The 19,244-nt window shown below is 41.3% G+C and overlaps 1 protein-coding gene and 1 long non-coding RNA gene across 4 annotated transcripts in view; one reads left to right on the forward strand and one right to left on the reverse strand.

The window, feature by feature from the left end:
* LOC108787234 overlaps window positions 1-13,189 on the forward strand; it is an 18,163-nt gene extending 4,974 nt beyond the window's left edge. Inside the window, exon 4 of the long non-coding RNA XR_001941246.1 lies at window positions 13,177-13,189. This is a non-coding gene — a long non-coding RNA (uncharacterized LOC108787234). The remainder of the gene's footprint in view (window positions 1-13,176) is intronic.
* Window positions 1-19,244, reverse strand: part of ATP2B1 (ATPase plasma membrane Ca2+ transporting 1) — a 137,647-nt gene that overhangs the window by 11,823 nt on the left and 106,580 nt on the right. For all 3 annotated transcript variants that reach the window (XM_018556728.1, XM_018556727.1, XM_018556729.1), the window contains exons 12-16: window positions 15,531-15,768; window positions 14,478-14,657; window positions 14,316-14,403; window positions 13,049-13,155; window positions 175-366 (exon numbers count right to left, since the gene is read on the reverse strand). In XM_018556728.1, coding sequence (XP_018412230.1) covers window positions 175-366; window positions 13,049-13,155; window positions 14,316-14,403; window positions 14,478-14,657; window positions 15,531-15,768 — 805 coding nt within the window. The remainder of the gene's footprint in view (window positions 1-174; window positions 367-13,048; window positions 13,156-14,315; window positions 14,404-14,477; window positions 14,658-15,530; window positions 15,769-19,244) is intronic.

The following is a 19,244-nucleotide window of genomic DNA, read 5'->3' on the forward strand; positions in this document are numbered from 1 at the left end:
TATAAAAAAAAAAAAAAGTAAGCAGACTGGTTAGTATGCTCAGCTGTTGTGCATGAAAAGATGAGGACAAGTAACTTTAGCCTTCCCAGATACATCTAGGTCACAGCGCTAGAGTATGCACGGTCATCTGTCAAGTGCTGCATATTTAATATGAATGAAAAAAGCAGTACTTACTTGTGTGATACATGCTCCAGTAAATGCTACAATAACAGCAACCACATTGACAGTAAGCTGGAATTGTAGAAATTTGGAGATACTGTCATATACATTTCTTCCCCACATTACTGCTTTTACAATGCTGGAGAAGTTGTCATCTGTAAGAATAATATCAGAAGCTTCTTTTGCAACATCTGTTCCAGCAATACCCTGTGAAGAAAGGCAAAGAGAATAACGTTTAAATAAAACACATGCATTCTCCCAAGAAACACCATTGTATATTAAACAATGATTTATTAAATAAACAGACGCTTGTCTGCATCAAGTGCTCTCATAAATGCATCTCAGGCACACTGCCTTCTCTGCTCATTTAATGACACGAGAAAGTCCCAAGACACATCAGCAGAGGACATGAAGTTGTATTAAATAATTTACTCAACCCTTCAAGACCACAAACCAAGTAAAAATAACCACAATAATTTGCACATGCCATTTTCACTAAGACTTGAATGGTAATTTGGTTTTAAATGGATATTCCTGCTTTCAGGTAATGCAGATAAGGTTAAACAACAACCAGTATTCTACATATCTCAGGGACATTGTCAGCAAGAACTATTCCTTTAAGTGCAAAGCTCTGTCCACCTACAGCAACCTGACATTTTTTTGTTTTGGTAATTTATGATACTATTGGCAGAATGAATTAGAAGAACCGACATTTCTTATGCAGCAAGAGACATTTAGGCCTCGTGCACACTAGCTGCCTGCTTTTAAACACGAGAGACGTGATCTGGTAAGTATATAAAACAAATTTATGCTTCCCAGATGACTTTTTCCTGTGCTTTGTTGTTGCTGGGCATAGTCAAGTTTATACGCATTAAGGCATGTAAAACCGGGCTAAATGCACCTGGATGTAGAAATTTCTAGTTTGGGTGAACACTTCTAACTGAATGAATCTAGACCTAACATATGCAATGGATGAAAGAATAGCATAGCTAAGATCTAAAGCAAATGCATTCTAGTATGGCTCACAAAACGATTAATATAAAGAAGCAGCCTTGTACAAATTCTAAGTTACACCCCCTAATAAAGTACTATACTTATATTGTGCAGGGGTGGGAATGGCGAGAGTAGAGTAATGGTTTTAGGGTGAAATGTTGGGGGTTCAAGGTAGGCGGGCGGTGGAAAGGTGACAGGAGAGACGTTCAGGATGATGAGTGAGGATGGAAGGAGCGCGGCGATGGAAGACTAAGAGAAGGGGGTTAAAGCGAGAAGAAGGAGATATGTAGGGGTTGAGGGTGAACAGAGGCAGAAGGGTGTGAGCAGGGTGAGGGAAGGGTGAGGGAAGGGTGATTCAGGATGAGCAGCGGGAGGATTGTGGGTAGATGGTGATCATAAAGAGAAGGGTGGGTGCAGAGTGACGGGAAGGAAATTCCAGGTAAACAGAGGGAGGATTTTGTGCAGTGGGTGTATGGCAACAGGAGGTGAGATAGGGTGAAAAGGGGGAATTGTTTATTAGTGCAAGAAAGGGTGTAGGGTGATAGGAGAGAGTGGGTGCTGATGAAAGGGGAGGATTGGTGTTAAGGTGTAACAGGAGAAGTGGCAGTATTACAGGATGTGGAGATCTAAAGAGGGCTAGAAGCTGAATTAAGGTCAGCTGCACTGGTCCAGGGTTCACCTTTAGCCCCTCAGAATTCCCATTACCTCCAGTACTGATCATATTGTGAACATAAGTAGCAGGAGATGGGCAGGATGTGGATCAGCAAAGGTTCGAGCTCTGAGAAGGGAAAGGAAAGCCATAAAGGACATGTTGCTACAGCTGTGGAAGCCAATCTTGCTGAAGAGTCTCTTCTCTGTCTTGTAGCTTCCCCGCTCCTCAGCTGCTGCCTTTTGAAGATGAAGGGGATCCACAGGAATGTGCTAGGGCAAAAGTGTGTAAGGCGAGCCTGGGACCAGTGCAGCTTGTAACACTGAAGCTCCAGGAATTAACCTTGCTGCTGAGTGAGTCTAGCAGGGTAGAAGTGGGGGGAAGAGGTTTGGGTTTTGGGCATCATTGTTGTGGGGTCCAGATATAGATAGATATTCTCTTCAGCTTTTAAAGCTGTACACCTTATTTTCTGATAAGTATGATCCCCTGCATAAGAATATTTGAAGCCATTAAGAAATTCAATTACTAGCAAAGTAATAAACTTGCTGATTTATGAAAGTAGCCAAAAAAACAGCCAAGCTGTTTGGGGATCCATTTTTAGAAAGTCCAGCAACCACTGCAAGATGTGTGCCAAAGAAACAGCCTGTAATAATTTGTAATAAAAAAAGTAATATATTTGAAAAATTGAATGAGATAAATTGAATTGATCACAAAACACCAGTTTCCTTCCAATGAAACAAAATTAACCACTTGTTAACCGGAGTGTTGAACCTCCTTCCTGGCTAGGCCATTTGTCAGCATTCAGTGCTGCAGTACTTTGACATTTATTCTGTCATGCAACGCTGTACTGAAATTAATTGTATACCTTCAAGCATCGGAGGAGAGATTAGCAGTTGGAGAGCACCAATCTCTTCTCTGTTTTCAGTGTCAGCAGCCGCTGTGCAGGTCCCAGGGCTAACCGCCAGCAGGAGGGGTGGGAGCGTGGCAGCAGAGGGGGGGCTGCACACTGTTAGTATACAAGTAAATGGAAGGCAATAGAGCCGCCAAAACACTTGTATGGAACAGCTGATAGCAGTCAGCCATCCGGCCATCCTATTACAACGGGAGGACGGCAAGCAGTTAAAGGTCATCTTACCAATCTAATACAAGATTTCCTTTCTTGCTTTTGGTTTAAAGTTTGAGTAATTTTAGGTTTGCTTAAAGTCCAAACGCAACCAGTAATCATACAGTACAAATGTGCATATACAGTATAGCTAGCAAAGGATTTAGCATACAATAAGCCTTGAACAGAGTTTAATTTAAAAAAAAAAATCCAACATCAAAACTGACACCTAACAAGCAAGCAGTGCGGGCAACAAAGGTCGTTCTGGAAATATGACTGCCCGTAGTCAAGAATGCAGATATGTTTGGGTGAGGGGAAGGTTAGAGGAGGTCATGTGGTTGGATGCGGGAGAGATATGGGGGAAGGAAAGCATTGCGCAGATTCATCAGGGTGCTAACTATTTGCAGCCTCAAGGAGGGTCTACTGAAGGTTGGCAGGAAGAAGAAGTGATTTATTCACTGGGACCAGATGTTAGATGCTGAATATTGCTTTTAAATTAGGGCTTCATAGGGTCTTGCATTGGGGGTAAAGCCCATGACCTCTAAAATGCTTGTATATACATTAACCCAAAAACGCATCACAAATGGACATTCCCTACCCACTGTTTGATAACCCTTAAAGCAAGCAGAAGGATACGAGGGTAAGGCCCACCAACATTCCTGTAACTTGCAACCGCTAACTGCAGCAAAGTTAATGCAAAGATATTACCCTTCTACAGAGGAAATATTGGATTTTGAATGTACTAAACGGTATCCCCCTCTATTTTTCCACCATCCACATGCCCCAATACAAAAGATCACATGACCAGTCTATTCATAGTGCAAAAAGGAGAACTGCACAGCAAAGTCCAATAGACATTAACAGTAGGGGTGTTGGCTGCTCTCCATTTATCTCCTATGAATTACTTCCCCTGGGCCCAAGATATCCGGACAAATCCACACTGAGATGGATTAGTTTTTGTTATTCAGCTTATTCCACAGCATCTTCCCTACTCCATTAATGTGTCAAGAAACCATCACTGCTTTACATTGTCTTGCTTCTGTACTCTAAAAAGATAAGCAACATCTAGTGTACTAGTTCGAGGTGGTGGATCGGGAGGAGGAGGAGACAGTAACTGTACTGTATCTGTATCTATGTCAGGTCTGGGTTTTTTAAAATACTTTAAGCTCTTATATGGATTTAAAATAAGATTTGTATATTTAATATATAAAAGGCCACTATTTGATGTAAAATTCTCATGCGTTTTTCCTTTATTTGTTCTATCTCAATAGTTTGTAATTGGTTTCAAAAGCTGACATTGTGCTGGAACATTTACATGTGAAAGCCCAGATTTGGTCCCAATTCTCACTAAAAATACACAGAAAAACAAAAGGCAAGGGCGTACCCTTCATCCCACACAGGGGTCTTCACAGAACATAATAAAGCATGTAATACAGTGCACAACAGTAAGAACATTCCTAGGCCAAGTGGATGACTGTTAAAGTGTTAGCCAAAGACGTGGGTAGCGCATAACCTAGGTTGAAAAATGGTCACACCCACAAAACACACTAATGAAAATGGGAAATAGAGGAAAGGCGGGGGCTAGCCAGGACCCTTCCAACTGTTGAATACCACGATTGGATTGGAAAAGATACACAAGTCATGGATAGATTTTTCTTCTTCTCCAAAACTTCAATCATTTCTAACTGGTTCACATAGCCACAAAATCTGACTAGCGGTTATGGAGAGCTGTTGCTTCCTCCATCCAACCTTATGTGGTTGTGCTCACATACCCAACTCCTGGATCTGCAGGACCAAAGCTGGCCTCCAATGACTAGGAGTCAAGGCTCTCCCTGTAGAAAGAAGTGGAAGATACCCTTTAAGTTCCTTGAGGTATCCTGGGTTGGAGGGTAAAGTCACCTCTGGCGTCTCAATCCAGCGCATTCTTATAATTTGAGAGCACAAGCTGAAAATGGATTGCCAAATAGCAAGCCTCACTCTGAAACCATACCCACTGATATCTTACCGGAAAGGTTTACTCAGAGTAAACCTTTCAGGGAGAAAATGCCTCTCTCACAGACATCAGGGAGCTGCTGTCAAAAAGAGGGAGACTCCCTGAACATCAGGGAGACTTGAGATCCCTGAAGTAGGTCATAAAGTTGGTGTGTGCGTTTTCATGAAAGACTACGGTATAGACATTAGACTGTGAACTCTACTGGAGCACTGAATGACTTGAATGCCCCAGAGTCTTCTGTTTGCTGTGTGGTATGTCAACATGCTTAAAACATTGTATGAATGGCAAACTATTTCCCATACATCATATAAATAGGGTTAAAAATATATAATGAAATGTTCACAATAAAAAGAAAAACCTATTTCTAGTATATGTTCTACATGCTGTAATTTCCCATCACCACTAGATGGTAGTATTTCAATACTTTATTACAGGGTCGGTGTCCGCGGAAAAAAAGGGAGCTTCTGTGTTTTAGGAAGCTGACCACTGTGTAGTACAAAGCACACTTTGTACATGGAGAAAAAAAAATGAAACCCAGTTAAGGGGGGTGATGACAAATAAAGAAAAAAACTAGTCTATTGTGTTAATGAGGTGTCAGGTTTCAATTTCTAACCTGGATTAAAAAAAATGAAATCCAATTACTATGTACAATAGCTTCACAGTCCCTGCTCCAAACTTTAAAAGCCAGATTTTAAAGCTTGCTTTCATTTCACAATAGACAGGTGGAATATTAAGGTGCTGTAATATTTCACCCATAAACACATTTCTTCTTAGATTTAGTTTTGGATCCAACTGCGTTTTTATAAGTAGTCAATTACACCTATCGGCTCCAGTGCTTTCTAGTACATGCATGGCGCTGTCACTTTTAATTGCACCCAAACACACTAAGACAAAGCACATGTGTTGCAGTCCACCATGGTGCACTATTGTTTTGATGTGCTGGGTGGGGGAAAAAAAAATGTAGTATGTATTTTTATTGTCTGATTTGATGCTTAAAAAGGAGGAGAACTATGGGGTCAGGGCTTTTCCCATAGTTCTCCTTAGGGTAACAGGAGGACACAAACTAGAGTCCTCCCGTCACACTAAGATTAGTATACCGCGAGCTGCAGCTCGCGGTATACTGAGACGCCGCAGCGGATCCTGACAATTATGTCGGGATCCGCACAGCTGCTTGAGTGACAGCTTACTCTGCCTATCTAGAGGCAGAGCCAGCTGTAGCCGCCCCCTCCCGTTCTGCCAGGCAGCGCTGGAGGATCGGAGCGGGGAATCCAGCCCCTCCCCTGTCACGGCAGAGAGCCGTGACAGGATCGAGAAGTGAGCGAACGCCGGTATGTGTTCGCTCACCTCCCGATCTACTGAGCCGACCTGTGACAGTCTCATTGTCACAGGTCGGCTAGAACTATGAGGTGAGTGAAAAGCACTCACCTCATAGTTCTCCTTTAACACGTTAATGCATGTCTAAAGCATGCGTGTTTAGTGTCCATTTACCTGATGTGACCCCCATCATTTTTATTTAACCAAAAAATTGGGTAATAAATGTTTCCTAACATAAAAGGATTTTTTGTTATATAGTAAAAAATAAAAACCCTAGTGGTGATTAACTCTGTCGACAAAATTTTTTTAAAATGAATTAATTTCAGTACAGCGTTGCCAGAGTGCTCAATACTGAAAAATGGCCTGGACAGGAAGGGGGTTTAACACCCCAGTTTTCAAGTGGTTAAGCTATTTTAAATGCCGATTATGGATGGGGCTCCTTGATGTTTAAACGTTTAAGTTTCCTGCAGAATCAGCTGGTCCCTTGAGCACTGGCTTTGATATCCTGTTTTAGGGTAACTCCCTTCCTTTGCAGGGTCCTATGAAGCCACCATTGTGTGTGCTAGTATGCCGGCTGCGTCTCTACAAACGCACAGTGTTAAAGAAACACCTGCACTCCATACAGCGTACAGACCTTCAATTACAGATGTTGGTGCTGGAAGTGACACTGATGGCGTAGTGTCAAGTACCGTCACCATCACTGATATTGTGCAAGAAGCATAAGCACTTTTATTAATCCATCACATGCGTCAAAGCCAAAGGGCCTCACAGGGTCTCTCCTTCAGGGCAACTAAAAAAGGACCCAGCAAGGCCTCGACATGTTGGCTTCATGACGCATGCGATGGATCAATAAAAGTTTCTTATGCTTCATGTACAATATGGGATGCTGGTGACTTACTTTATTGACTCCACAAACACACAGACAGCAAAACAAGCAATTTCCTTCCCCTTGATCCCTTCTCCTTCCTACTTCTTTCCTTATCTCTTCTCCCAGCTAGTAGATGGAGTCTGCACTGTTCTTTGTGATCTTGTACTAGACAGGAAGTTCAGGGAAGCCAAGCTGAGATAGTTGGACCCAGCTGTTTGGAAACATGACGTGCTTGGGCAAAAATGTACAGAAATACTTTGCTGGGCAATGTATATTTGTTTGATCTGGATTCATTAGTGAAAAAAAGATTCACAGTTTACTACTATTTCAAGGGTAAAAGGTCGATCTTTTCTAAAAAATTATATAATTGCTGTATATTGTGTAACAGGGTGCCTGTAAAAGCTGCCAGGAAAAGTGATGGATGGAAAAAATGTTTCTCCACTGGATTCTTAGATATAGGATCTATGCTAATGCAAGCAGAGGTCTTAAGGTAAAGAAAGATAGTTCTTTACCCTGTGTTGGTAAATCCTGCTCTGGGGCTGGCTTTACTAGAAGTATGATGTAGCTCTGGGTGAGAGACTCCAGATTCTGTGGACCATAAAGGTGGCCATACACTCTACAACCATCGCAAGACTTTAGTCTTGCGGTGGTTGTACAGGGATTAAAAAAAAGTACGATCTGCCTATCTTGGACAGGCAGATCGCACTCTCGATCATCGCAAGCCCGGCCCCCTGAGGGGCGGGCTTCCGATGACCGCAATGCTGAACGGGCAGTGTGCGCGTGCGCACACCGGCCCGTTCGGCATTTGTCTTCCGAGCACAAGCACCGTTCTAACCAGCCGAGAATCGTAAGATTCCCGGCTGGTTTTCGAACATGCTGGTTCGACAGAAGACGTGCGACCGTACAGTAGAAACGGTCGCATGTCTCAGTTCACACTGCTCGATTATCGTACGAAAAACCGATCGCATACGATTATCGTACGATAATCGTGCAGTGTATGGGCACCTTAATTTGGTAGTGACTGTACAGGCCCTCATTAGGGTGCAGCTGGACCTAGCAGGGCAGTGTGTGTGCTGGAGGCACATGAGGCCCAAGCCAGGTGGTGTGGTGGAGCCGCACAAGGAACAGCCAGGGAGGCTTGTAGGATTTGAAAAAGCTGAGAGGTAGGCACACAAGGTGTGTGTCTCAGGAAAAGAGACAGTGATGAATGCAGCAAGCGTTTTTGGATCTAAACCTGTCAGGACAGGAATCTGCAGATGGACTGTAATTCCCACAGAGGATACGGACCCAGCTCAAATGACGAGCACATGGAATTAGTCTTGCGGTGGTTGTACAGGGATTAAAAAAAAGTACGATCTGCCTATCTTGGACAGGCAGATCGCACTCTCGATCATCGCAAGCCCGGCCCCCTGAGGGGCGGGCTTCCGATGACCGCAATGCTGAACGGGCAGTGTGCGCGTGCGCACACCGGCCCGTTCGGCATTTGTCTTCCGAGCACAAGCACCGTTCTAACCAGCCGAGAATCGTAAGATTCCCGGCTGGTTTTCGAACATGCTGGTTCGACAGAAGACGTGCGACCGTACAGTAGAAACGGTCGCATGTCTCAGTTCACACTGCTCGATTATCGTACGAAAAACCGATCGCATACGATTATCGTACGATAATCGTGCAGTGTATGGGCACCTTAATTTGGTAGTGACTGTACAGGCCCTCATTAGGGTGCAGCTGGACCTAGCAGGGCAGTGTGTGTGCTGGAGGCACATGAGGCCCAAGCCAGGTGGTGTGGTGGAGCCGCACAAGGAACAGCCAGGGAGGCTTGTAGGATTTGAAAAAGCTGAGAGGTAGGCACACAAGGTGTGTGTCTCAGGAAAAGAGACAGTGATGAATGCAGCAAGCGTTTTTGGATCTAAACCTGTCAGGACAGGAATCTGCAGATGGACTGTAATTCCCACAGAGGATACGGACCCAGCTCAAATGACGAGCACATGGACTCCGTAAGGCTCAGTGGAGCAGATCTTTATGTTTGATAACAATTGTGTTGGCTGAATGCCTTTCATTTGTATGTTTACTGCTGTCCTGAATAAAAGTTGTACATTTGTTGAAGAAACAGTAAGTTTGTCTCAGCCATGAGACCAGTCCCCCACAATGGTATTCATGCAGACTTGTTAAAGTTTCTGAAAGGTCAAAAGGCATAGCACCTATTATAATGAGATATTTACCCATTTCCTATGTAATTTCGTGAACCACAACATTCACAAAGAAAACTTCAACAGAAGCACACACAAAAATAAAAAGTGTCAACAAGGTCACATGAGTTGGAGGCAACATATTAGCACTGGGAAAATAAAAAATACAGTCAGGTAGATAGATACACAGACAGACATAGAACCGCAATTAAATAATAAAAATATAGAAAAAAACATGATCAGGCTGAAAAATACACAAAGACTCACAGGTTAGTAAGATGTAAACAATAGCACCCATTTTTGAAGCACAGGGTTAAGACCTCAATCAAATATTCTGCTGACTTGGCTAAAAATACAAATTCTAGAGGCAGCTGCATACATAGTCCCACCTCAACCTAACCACTCAACCACTCCATGACATTCTCAAACAACTCATCCCCACACATCACTTGACCCTTCCTTTTAGATTGGAAGCCCTCAGGGGCAGGGCCCTCTACCATCTTGTCTTGAATTGTATTGTGATTGGAATGTCTTCCTTATATTGTAAAGCGCTGTGCAAACTGTTGGCACTATATAAAACCTGTATAATGAGTCACATTGAGGGGAATGTATCAAAACTGGAGCAGACAAAATATGGAGCAGCTGTGCACAGTGACAAATCAGCTCCACTGTTTATTTTCAAATCTTAACTGAACAAACTGGAAAGAGAAGCTGCTTGGTTGCCATGGCCAACTGCCCCAGATTCTGTCTGCTCCTGTTTTGATAAATTCACCTCATTGTCTTTCCCTCCTGTGATATGGTAAAAAAACATGCAACATTTTAGTAGGCAGCAGGCATGCAAAGCGAAGTAAGGCAAATCAAGAACAGTAAGTGAATCGGCATCAGGATTCACATGTTCAGAAGACACTGTTACTTTGATATAGAAAGATCACCTTGAAAGAGATACCATGCAACACAAGTCTAAAGCTGAAATGACATCGCACTTGATTGATAACAGTTGAGGAAACCCAATATAAAATGCATTTAGATAGAGGGAACACCAAAACTTCTTCTAAACATATGTAAAATGAAAAGTATATAACAACTGATCAATAGCGAAATTTGTAAACCTCTTCTAAATATGCATTTTGGAATGTTGCAACTTGCTTCCACAAGTTATAAATAAACTACTAAATAATACATCGAAACTAGGGGTTGACCAATATAATGTTGTCAGAACCAATACCAATTATGGACCAACTATTCAGGCCGATTACAGATATCGGGTGTGTGTTCCTCTGCCAATGCAAGATTCTGCGCGGTTTACATCTGGCTGCAGAACCTTGCGTCAGCAGAGGAACACACAGTATGGTGACTGGGCTATGTGTCCATCTGCCGCCGGCTAGATTCTGCAACTGGCAGCTGAATGTAAACAGCAGGCAGTGCAATAGCCAGCCTGCTACTGGCTATTTTAATTTGCAATAAAGAATAGCAGGCCGACTAGTGCGCCTACCCACTGTCTGCTGTCAATTAGCAGAGGAGGCCATGAGAAAGTTCTTTCAGGCCCACTCCTCTGCTTCAGCGTCAGGACGCCTACCAGCAGGGGTTCCACTTTATCGGCACTTATTGGTAAATTTAAGACCAATACTGATTTAAAAATGTGTGAATAAATCTGCCATAATTAGAAGATCCAATAATCGGTCGAACCCTACTCGAAAAGCCCATTTTTGACCCTGCTATAGCAAAATCAGCATTTCTTGAAACTGTATTGGCGGACTGAAATTAGTGCAACACTCAAAGTTTAGGGCTTACAAATAAAACCTCTAAAATGTAACTTTTCATAGGTCCCATAACGCCATACACAGTTTATAAAACACAACACTTTTAAGCAACCATGCGAGGTGAAAGTCACAAATTTCAACTCAGGAGGCAGGGCAGTTTTGGGCAAAAGACAGGCAGTTGCCTACTTTATTCAAATTGATCAATCTGTTTGCTCTAGGTAGCGGCTTCACTTGTACACCAATTTTCTTTAAACTGACCTTTATAAGTTGTTATGCTGATATAACAAAATAAAGAGTTCTGACTGATCCGTGCCCATCAGTGTGATAGCCCATCATACACACGCACAGCCTAATTTTGCTCCAACTTGGTCTTTACAAATTCTGCTCCACGGCTACTTCAAGTGTAGCTATTGACACTGCTTCCTTACCACCTATTAATTACCACTCTATTAATCTTTCCCTATATTTTCAACTTCACTTTATCAGAATGCCTGTAGAGCTGCAACTAATGATTTTCATAATTGATTAGTTGCCAGATTATTTTTTCAATTAATCTGATAAAAATAAATAAATACCATCCTTAATTTAAAATAAAATACACAAATGCAGGGTTAGATTTTTTTAGTTTACTTCAGAATAAAACTGCATGCACAACGTTTAGCAATCGCACTGCACTGGAACGCACGCCATTGCGGTACCGTGCGTTCCAGTGAGGGCAATCACACTGTGGGTGGGAGGCACGTTTGGGGTGCCATTGAAATGAATGACAACGCACTTTGTGCAGCTGAATTTGTCAGGCCCAAACCAAAAATGACTTCTCCCACCTTTTATACATTTTTAAAAATAATTGTTCTATAAGCACAAGATGCAGGAATAGCTTCCCCCAGGGAATGACAGCTGCCAGTGGCAAGACTCCGCAGATGGCATGGCCATTTCAAATTTGCAATAGCAGGCTGGCTATTGCACCCGCCCACTGCTTGCTGTGCCCTCCCGCCGTGGAGGAGAGAGCTAGGGGATACAATCAACTAATAAAGGATAATAGTTGATAACTATTCTCATTTTCGATTATTATCGATTTGTTGGTTGCAGCCCTAATTGCTTGGCTTGTTCTACAGCACATCCTTTACCCAACACACTAGTTGGGAAGCAGTGTGGGATAAAATTGCCAACTCTCCCTTAAGTTTTCTAAAATGATATAATCCACCAAAATCCTTTTAGTGATATAGCAGTAGTGAAATTAAACTGTCAAATATAATAGATTAAAGTATCTTTAGGCTCCGTTTCCATCTGTGTCACATGGCAGAGATGTGAATAGGGGATAGGGGTTAGTGTGGTAAGTTCTCTAACATCTGCCTTTTTGGAACATAAAACTACATAGGCATACTCAGACACAGATGGTGCACCTATTTGCAGGTCATCCAGTACAATATCATTAAAAGAACTGAGCATTGCAGTATTGTGCTTCAGACTCTAATCTTCACATTAAAATTGTTCCCCATGTTAATTAACAAAACTACAGCTTTTAGCACAACTTCTAAAGATAAGGACAGTCAAACACATTCACTGTATATTGTGGTATACACACAAAAGTACCCCAATAGCAAAAAGGGCAAACCCAACCATGTATATAATTAAAAATGCAGCTGAAACAAGGGTCATAAAACATTAATACATGGTGGCATTAATATTTACATTAAAGGTCTCAAATTCTCACATTCAAATAAAATGAATCACATAACGTTACTAGTAGAACATATTTTAAAGAATTCACCTCAATATAGGACCGAATAGTAAAATTACAGGTTTAGCACTGGACAAATCCACCAATCAGCTAGCTAGCTCTCATTCATTTACTGCTGCTGTTTAACTTTTCACAGCCTTTTCTCTTTTTGTAAGGGGAAGTAAAAGTTTTGTGGCTTCTTGAAACTGCCTGTTGGCTTCTAAAATGTTCAGGCTTGGCTTTTGTAATCTGCTAATAACCTTCTTCATAATATATACAGTGTTGTCATATAAAATTGTCTTACCATAGCAAACCCAACATCGGCTTTCTTCAAGGCAGGTCCGTCATTGGTCCCATCACCAGTTACTGCTACCACTTGTCTCTGTTCACAGATGGTGCTGTCAATAATTCCTGAAAAGAAAAAATAAAGAGATCAGCATGAAAAAGACAGCAGAAAAGCAAAGTGTTAGATATACAAACATGTGGATTTTGAAAGTGGTATTCCGGGGTATTTTAACCTATGATACTCTTTTTTTTGTGTGTCAAGTAGCAGAGAGAATAGTACGTTACAACGTGCTTTGACCTCAATGCTACTAAGCAACATCATTGTGCTGCACAGCACTGCCATCCAATTGACTTATTGTTTTAAACTTGAGCCCAAGGAGCCCCTGTATTATGGTTTAAACCCCTAGCAACTCCAATTCCAGTTGCTTTACTGATTACCGCTGCAATTACTAGCCCAATGGTTCTGAATAAAAACTAAGTGACATTAAACCCTCAGATTTTTTAACAAACAAATACTGTAATCAATGGTTGTTTCCCTTCTCTTTGCTGCTCTTCCTTTTAAATCTGTATCTGTTCTCATGCTGGGCAGAACTTCTGTTTTGCAGCAGACTGCCTTGTCTCAGGAATGGATACACGGTGTCTGTGTATAGGTTTGTATAGGTTTGTAACCTGAGCCAGCACTACAGGAAGAGGCACTGAGCTGAAAAGGGAAGTTCTCACCAAGCATGAGGAGACATGAGGATTTAAAAAGGAAGAGCATCAAAATGAAGGGAAACAACCTTGGATTACAGTAAGGCACACATTACAGTATTGGTGTATGTTAAAAAATCTGAGGGTTTAATGTCACTTTAATTCACAGTCAGAGTTCAGCATGAAAAGAAACAAACCGTGCATCCAAAAACAAAATGCAGACACATAAACCGCTTTTCCTATAGCTTATGGATTTGTTTCCTGTAATTCTAAGCAAATCAGAAGGTAATTTTTTGTCATAAAAACTAAAACAGTGAGTTTATTCTCATTATGCTCAAATGAGAAATCAATGTTTGAGGTTTAGATCAACAGCCAAATAAAAGTAAACTAATGAACAGGATACTTTGTAACCTTTACACATATCTAGTTCTTATCTAAAAAAGTTACCTACCGATACCTTTTACATTAAAGCCTAATGTCAATGCCCATGTGAAATTGCAATTAAAATCACCAGTTCCAAGAATCTATTTTATGATTATGCATGTGAAAAAAAAACCCCATACAAAATAGCAATCCAGCAAGTAATATATTCTTACCTTTTACCAATGTATGCTTATCAGTTGGAGATGATCTAGCGAGAACACGAAGCTTAGGCCAAAGTTTATCTATTCGTTCTTGTTCAATCTGCCACATGAAAATAGTATTAGGAGATTGTACAAAATAACAGGAAGAAAAAAAGGGGAAAGAAGAATATTTACTTCTCCTTTTTCATTTCGTATTCGCCTATTGAATTCTTTTCCTTCTACACAAATGAAGTCCTCCCCAGGGTTAAGAATTCCACATTTTGTGGCAATAGCACGGGCTGTGTTAATGTTGTCCCCCGTTACCATTCGGACCGTAATACCTGCTCGTTGACATTTTCTTATTGCGTCTGGCACCTTGGATACAAGAGATAAAACTACACTCAAGTACATGCTATAAACCGGCATAAACTGTCAAGCACCTGAAGTGTTATCACATAAGCCTTAAGCATAATACTTGATATTTTTTGGTGGTGTACATTAGCAAAATATTGCTGTGAATACCAGTCAAGCATCTGGACTCACCATTTAAATGCTAATGGTAAACAGGATAAGAGCCAAATTTAAACCACAAAGTTCAAGTGCATAATCTTATTTAAATTTGAGAAGCATGTTAATTATTCAGCTCTGACAAGATCTCTTTGCTCAAGCTTGTTAAATGCCTCTAGAACCCCAACACTAGGATATCCTGACCCACTGCCAAATCCCAAGGGGAAACACTGATCATGACAGAAACTACTTGGCTTTAGGGAAAATAGAACAAGCTGACAGACAAGACTGACATAATAGTGAGGAAACCAGCAGTTAACCCTCACAGTGGGGAGAGGGAACTGCCGCAAAGGTTTTTTTTCCCTGGTTCATCTATAAAGCCTTACTCCAGCCTAAACGTTTTGTTCTAGTTTCACAATTTATGTCAGGTTTTATTTTGGGATATTTCCCTACTTCCGGTCTACAACACCAATGGAAGTAGGTGTGAGGTCACAGAGACAATGGCACAGACAGCATAAAAAAAACCCTGACAGATGTTAACCCTTTAAACCTGGCTGGAGTTGCCCTGTTAACATCAAGGCTTTTGTTTATGTTGCAGAGACTACAGACCACGAGATTTGAGCTCACGCTCAAACCTATATTCTAGACATAAATAACTAGATACTTTCAGCACCTCCATATCATAGATGGACCACTTCCACTATAATAATTTCAATACACCTTTTTTTTTTTTTAACTGACCTCTGGTCTCACTGGGTCCTCAATGCCTACAACAGCAATACAGGTGAGCCCAGTAAGTATATCATTTTCATTTTCCCAATCAGGCTCATATTCCTCAGTAGGAAAGTCTCTATAAGCCAAGCATATGGTCCGCAGCCCCTCAGATGCCATAGGTTCAATCACGCTCTTAACCATATCATCTCTATCCCGTGGCCTAAAAATTTTGGCTTCACCATTTGCAGTAAGAACTTTGCAGCACCTGTAAAAAGAGAAAAAAAATGGCAAAATAAGCACAACGCCACTGCAAATGCATAATAGCAAATCACTAGATAAATTTACAGAAAAAAGAAATACCAACATTTAATATAAAGAAAAGCAAACCCTCAATAAAAACTTACCCTTACTTTTTAGCAATACCATATCTACATGAAATTGTATAAGTGACATACCAGTTATACTTAAATTATGTTGTTTTTGTGAGGTGGAAGGAAGTTAGCAACAAGCAGGAAAATATATTTCATCTGTCCCACATTCCATTCTTACAAGCAAGATCTTGCTCACACGTGAATATTAATTTTCTTTTATACACAGGACATACATGATCTGTTGTAAAACAATTATTTTCAGCAACAAACCCAAATATTGGGAAGTGACAGTTGGCCATTTTTATTACCAGCTGTACACAGACAGCAAGAGGTTAATCTTAACTCCATCTTACTTACCATGCACATATCAGTTAATCAGAAAATTGTGGCAGACTTCTGCAAGCACAGTTCTTGTATGACAGAACTTTTCAAGTCATTTGATTTATTGGTATGTCATTTTAAAATCTTTATGTAGTCACCTAGTTTTCCAATACGGTCAGAATCGGCTATATAAAATGAACGTATTTGCTAGTAAAATGGATACCTTTGCTAAACTACTCCCAAATGAGGGCATACACCTTTATAATCCCTCACAGACATAACATCGATGGCACCATAGCAGCCATTTTACTGAAAGTGTAAGGGCTTGTTCACACCAAGCGCGGAGCAGACCCAGAGCAGAGCAGTTACAGACCGGATCAAAACTGCGTCCAATGTATTCCAATGGTATTTTTTGCTCCAGTTCACATCGCAGCGTGCAGTTGCAGAGCAGATCCAGAGCAGGTGAAAAAGCTGCAGCAGGCCCTATTTTACCTGCTCTGGAACGCATCAAAAACGCATGCCAATGCCTGGGACCCACTGAAAGCCCATTTTAAAAACTTTAAAAAAAAAACTGGTCTAAAAGACTAGCGTGCGTGTGCAGAAACCTGACCGGATCTGCTCTGCATTTGGTGTGAACAATGCCTTACACACTGGTATTCTGCAATATGAACATGTTTACTAAACCATTAACAGATTCATAAAAACTGCTTACGGAGAGAACGAAAAAGGTTAAGCAGAAACATGCAGCTTGTAGGGCAAAACATTCAAGGCTTAATTTCCCCAGATATTCAATCCTACTGATCACCAATGTAAATGTGGAAATATAGGAACACGTTGCAACAAACAGTCCAATGTAAATGCAGTCCAATAAAAACAGTCCAATAAAAACAGGGTAAACAGTCCAATGTAAATGCAGGCATACACAAATGGTAAGAGCTCATAGAGCGGCATTTATCAGCCGTCTCGCTGACACAATCAAGTGTATCAACTGCAAACCAGAACGCCTCTCATTCTGCATGTATTGGCCAGCCAAATGTACTTTCTATTCACACATTTCCAATAGATTTATCATTGCACATGTGGTCATTTCCATTTAAAACCAATGCACAGCCAAGAAATCGGGTACAAGAAATGTTCAGGCTCGCATACGATTTGCACTATAGCAGATGCAGGAATGTTACATGATAAACCCTCAGCCACATACACACTGCTTGAACACAAAGAAAGTCAAACACCTGACTTACAGAAGACAATCTTTAGAGAATTCTTTCAAACGGCTTTCTAGTTTCCTGTTTGAGAGGTTGTACAGGTGAAACTCGATTAGAATATCGTGCAAAAGTATTTCACTAATGCAACTTAAAAGGTGAAATATATGAGATAGACTCGTTACATGCAAAGCAAGATAGTTCAAGCCGTGATTTGTCATAATAGTGATGATTATGGCTTACAGCTCATGACAAAATTAGAATATTGTGAAAAGGTGCAATATTCTAGGCTCAAAGTGTCCCACTCTAATCAGCTAATTAAGCCATAACACCTGCAAAGGGTTCCTGAGCCTTTAACCAGTTGCCGTCCGCCCGTTGTAAAAAACACGGCCCTGCAGCATTGGCGGGTTGCATTTTTTTTCTGCACGGGCAGAAAAGATCCGACCAATGCTCTATAGCCTGCCGATCGTCTATATGTGCTCGTTTTTTCGGCCGCCCCCCCCGGCCCCTCACCTTCAATCCTGGGATCCGCTGCCCCATCTGCGGCCCGGGATCGGGCGTCAGGAGGAAGAGGAAGGGAGATCAGCTCCTTGCTGACCTCCCTCCGGGCTGTGAATGCAGAAGTGATGTGTATTACATCACTTCCGCATTCATCTGTCAGTCATCTGGCTGCTATAGCCAGAGAGAAGAAGCTGATGAAGCAGATCTCTGCTTCATCAGCTTCTTTTGGGGTCCACAGGTGACATTAGGGGTCCTAGAGACCCCTAATGTCTCCATAAAGAGGACCTGTCAGTGTGCCTTTGCTATTATATAGGGGGATTGTTATATAATAGCAATAACAAGTGCAAAAAAATATATAAAAATAAAAAAAATAAAAGTCACATATAAGTAAAATAAAATAAGGTCACATATAAAAAAAGGAAAAAAAAAACCCCAAAATTTTTAACTCCCACGTTTATGCAGATATAAAACGTAAATACGCATCCGGTGCCCCAGCGCGCAAAAACGAAAATTGCGCTACACGTTACATATCGCCACGAACGTCGCAGTGAGAGCAATCATTTTAGGGCCATCAATCACTGATAACACTAAACTGATAAAGCGGTAAAAGCTTTTAAAGCGTCGCCTATGGCCAATTTAGGGTATTATCGTTTGAGGTTTCGCGCGCGCACACAATTTTAAGGCTTGACATGTTTGGTGTCTTTTTACCCGAGGTGACCCCGTCTTTTATATTTTACCCAAAAATTGGGTAATAAATGTTTTATCATTTAATATAGGGGGAACTGTTTTGTTTTTCAATTTCGGTAATTTTTCCTTAATATAGTAAAAAAATAAAAACCCCAGTGGTGAATAAATACCACCAAAATAAAGCTCTATCTGTCCCCAAAAAATGATATAAAATTCATTTCAGTACAGCGTTGCATGACGGAATAAATGTCAGTCAAAGTACCGCGGCGTTGAATACTGAAAAATGGCCTGGATGGGAAGGGGGTTTAACACAGCGGATGTCAACTGGTTAAATGGTCTCAGTCTGGTTCAGTAGGAATCATAATCATGGGAAAGACTGCTGACCTGACAGTTGTGCAGAAAAACATAATTGACACCCTCCATAAGGAGGGAAAGCCTCAAAAAGGTAATTGCAAAAGAAGTTGGATGTTCCCAAAGTGAACATCTCAAAGCACATTAATAGAAAGTTATGTGGAAGGGAAAAGTGTGTAAACTCGTCTGACCTGAACCCCATAGAGCAGGGGTGCCCACAATTTGTTGTGTTAAGACCTACTTTTCAAATGACGAGCTACATGAGATCTACCAACGAAAAAAAAACTCCCTCGCTCTCTCTCTCC

This window comes from Nanorana parkeri, unplaced genomic scaffold, assembly GCF_000935625.1.
Source record: "Nanorana parkeri isolate BGI_ZX_2015 unplaced genomic scaffold, ASM93562v1 scaffold250, whole genome shotgun sequence".
In the NCBI taxonomy this organism is placed as follows: domain Eukaryota; kingdom Metazoa; phylum Chordata; class Amphibia; order Anura; family Dicroglossidae; genus Nanorana; species Nanorana parkeri.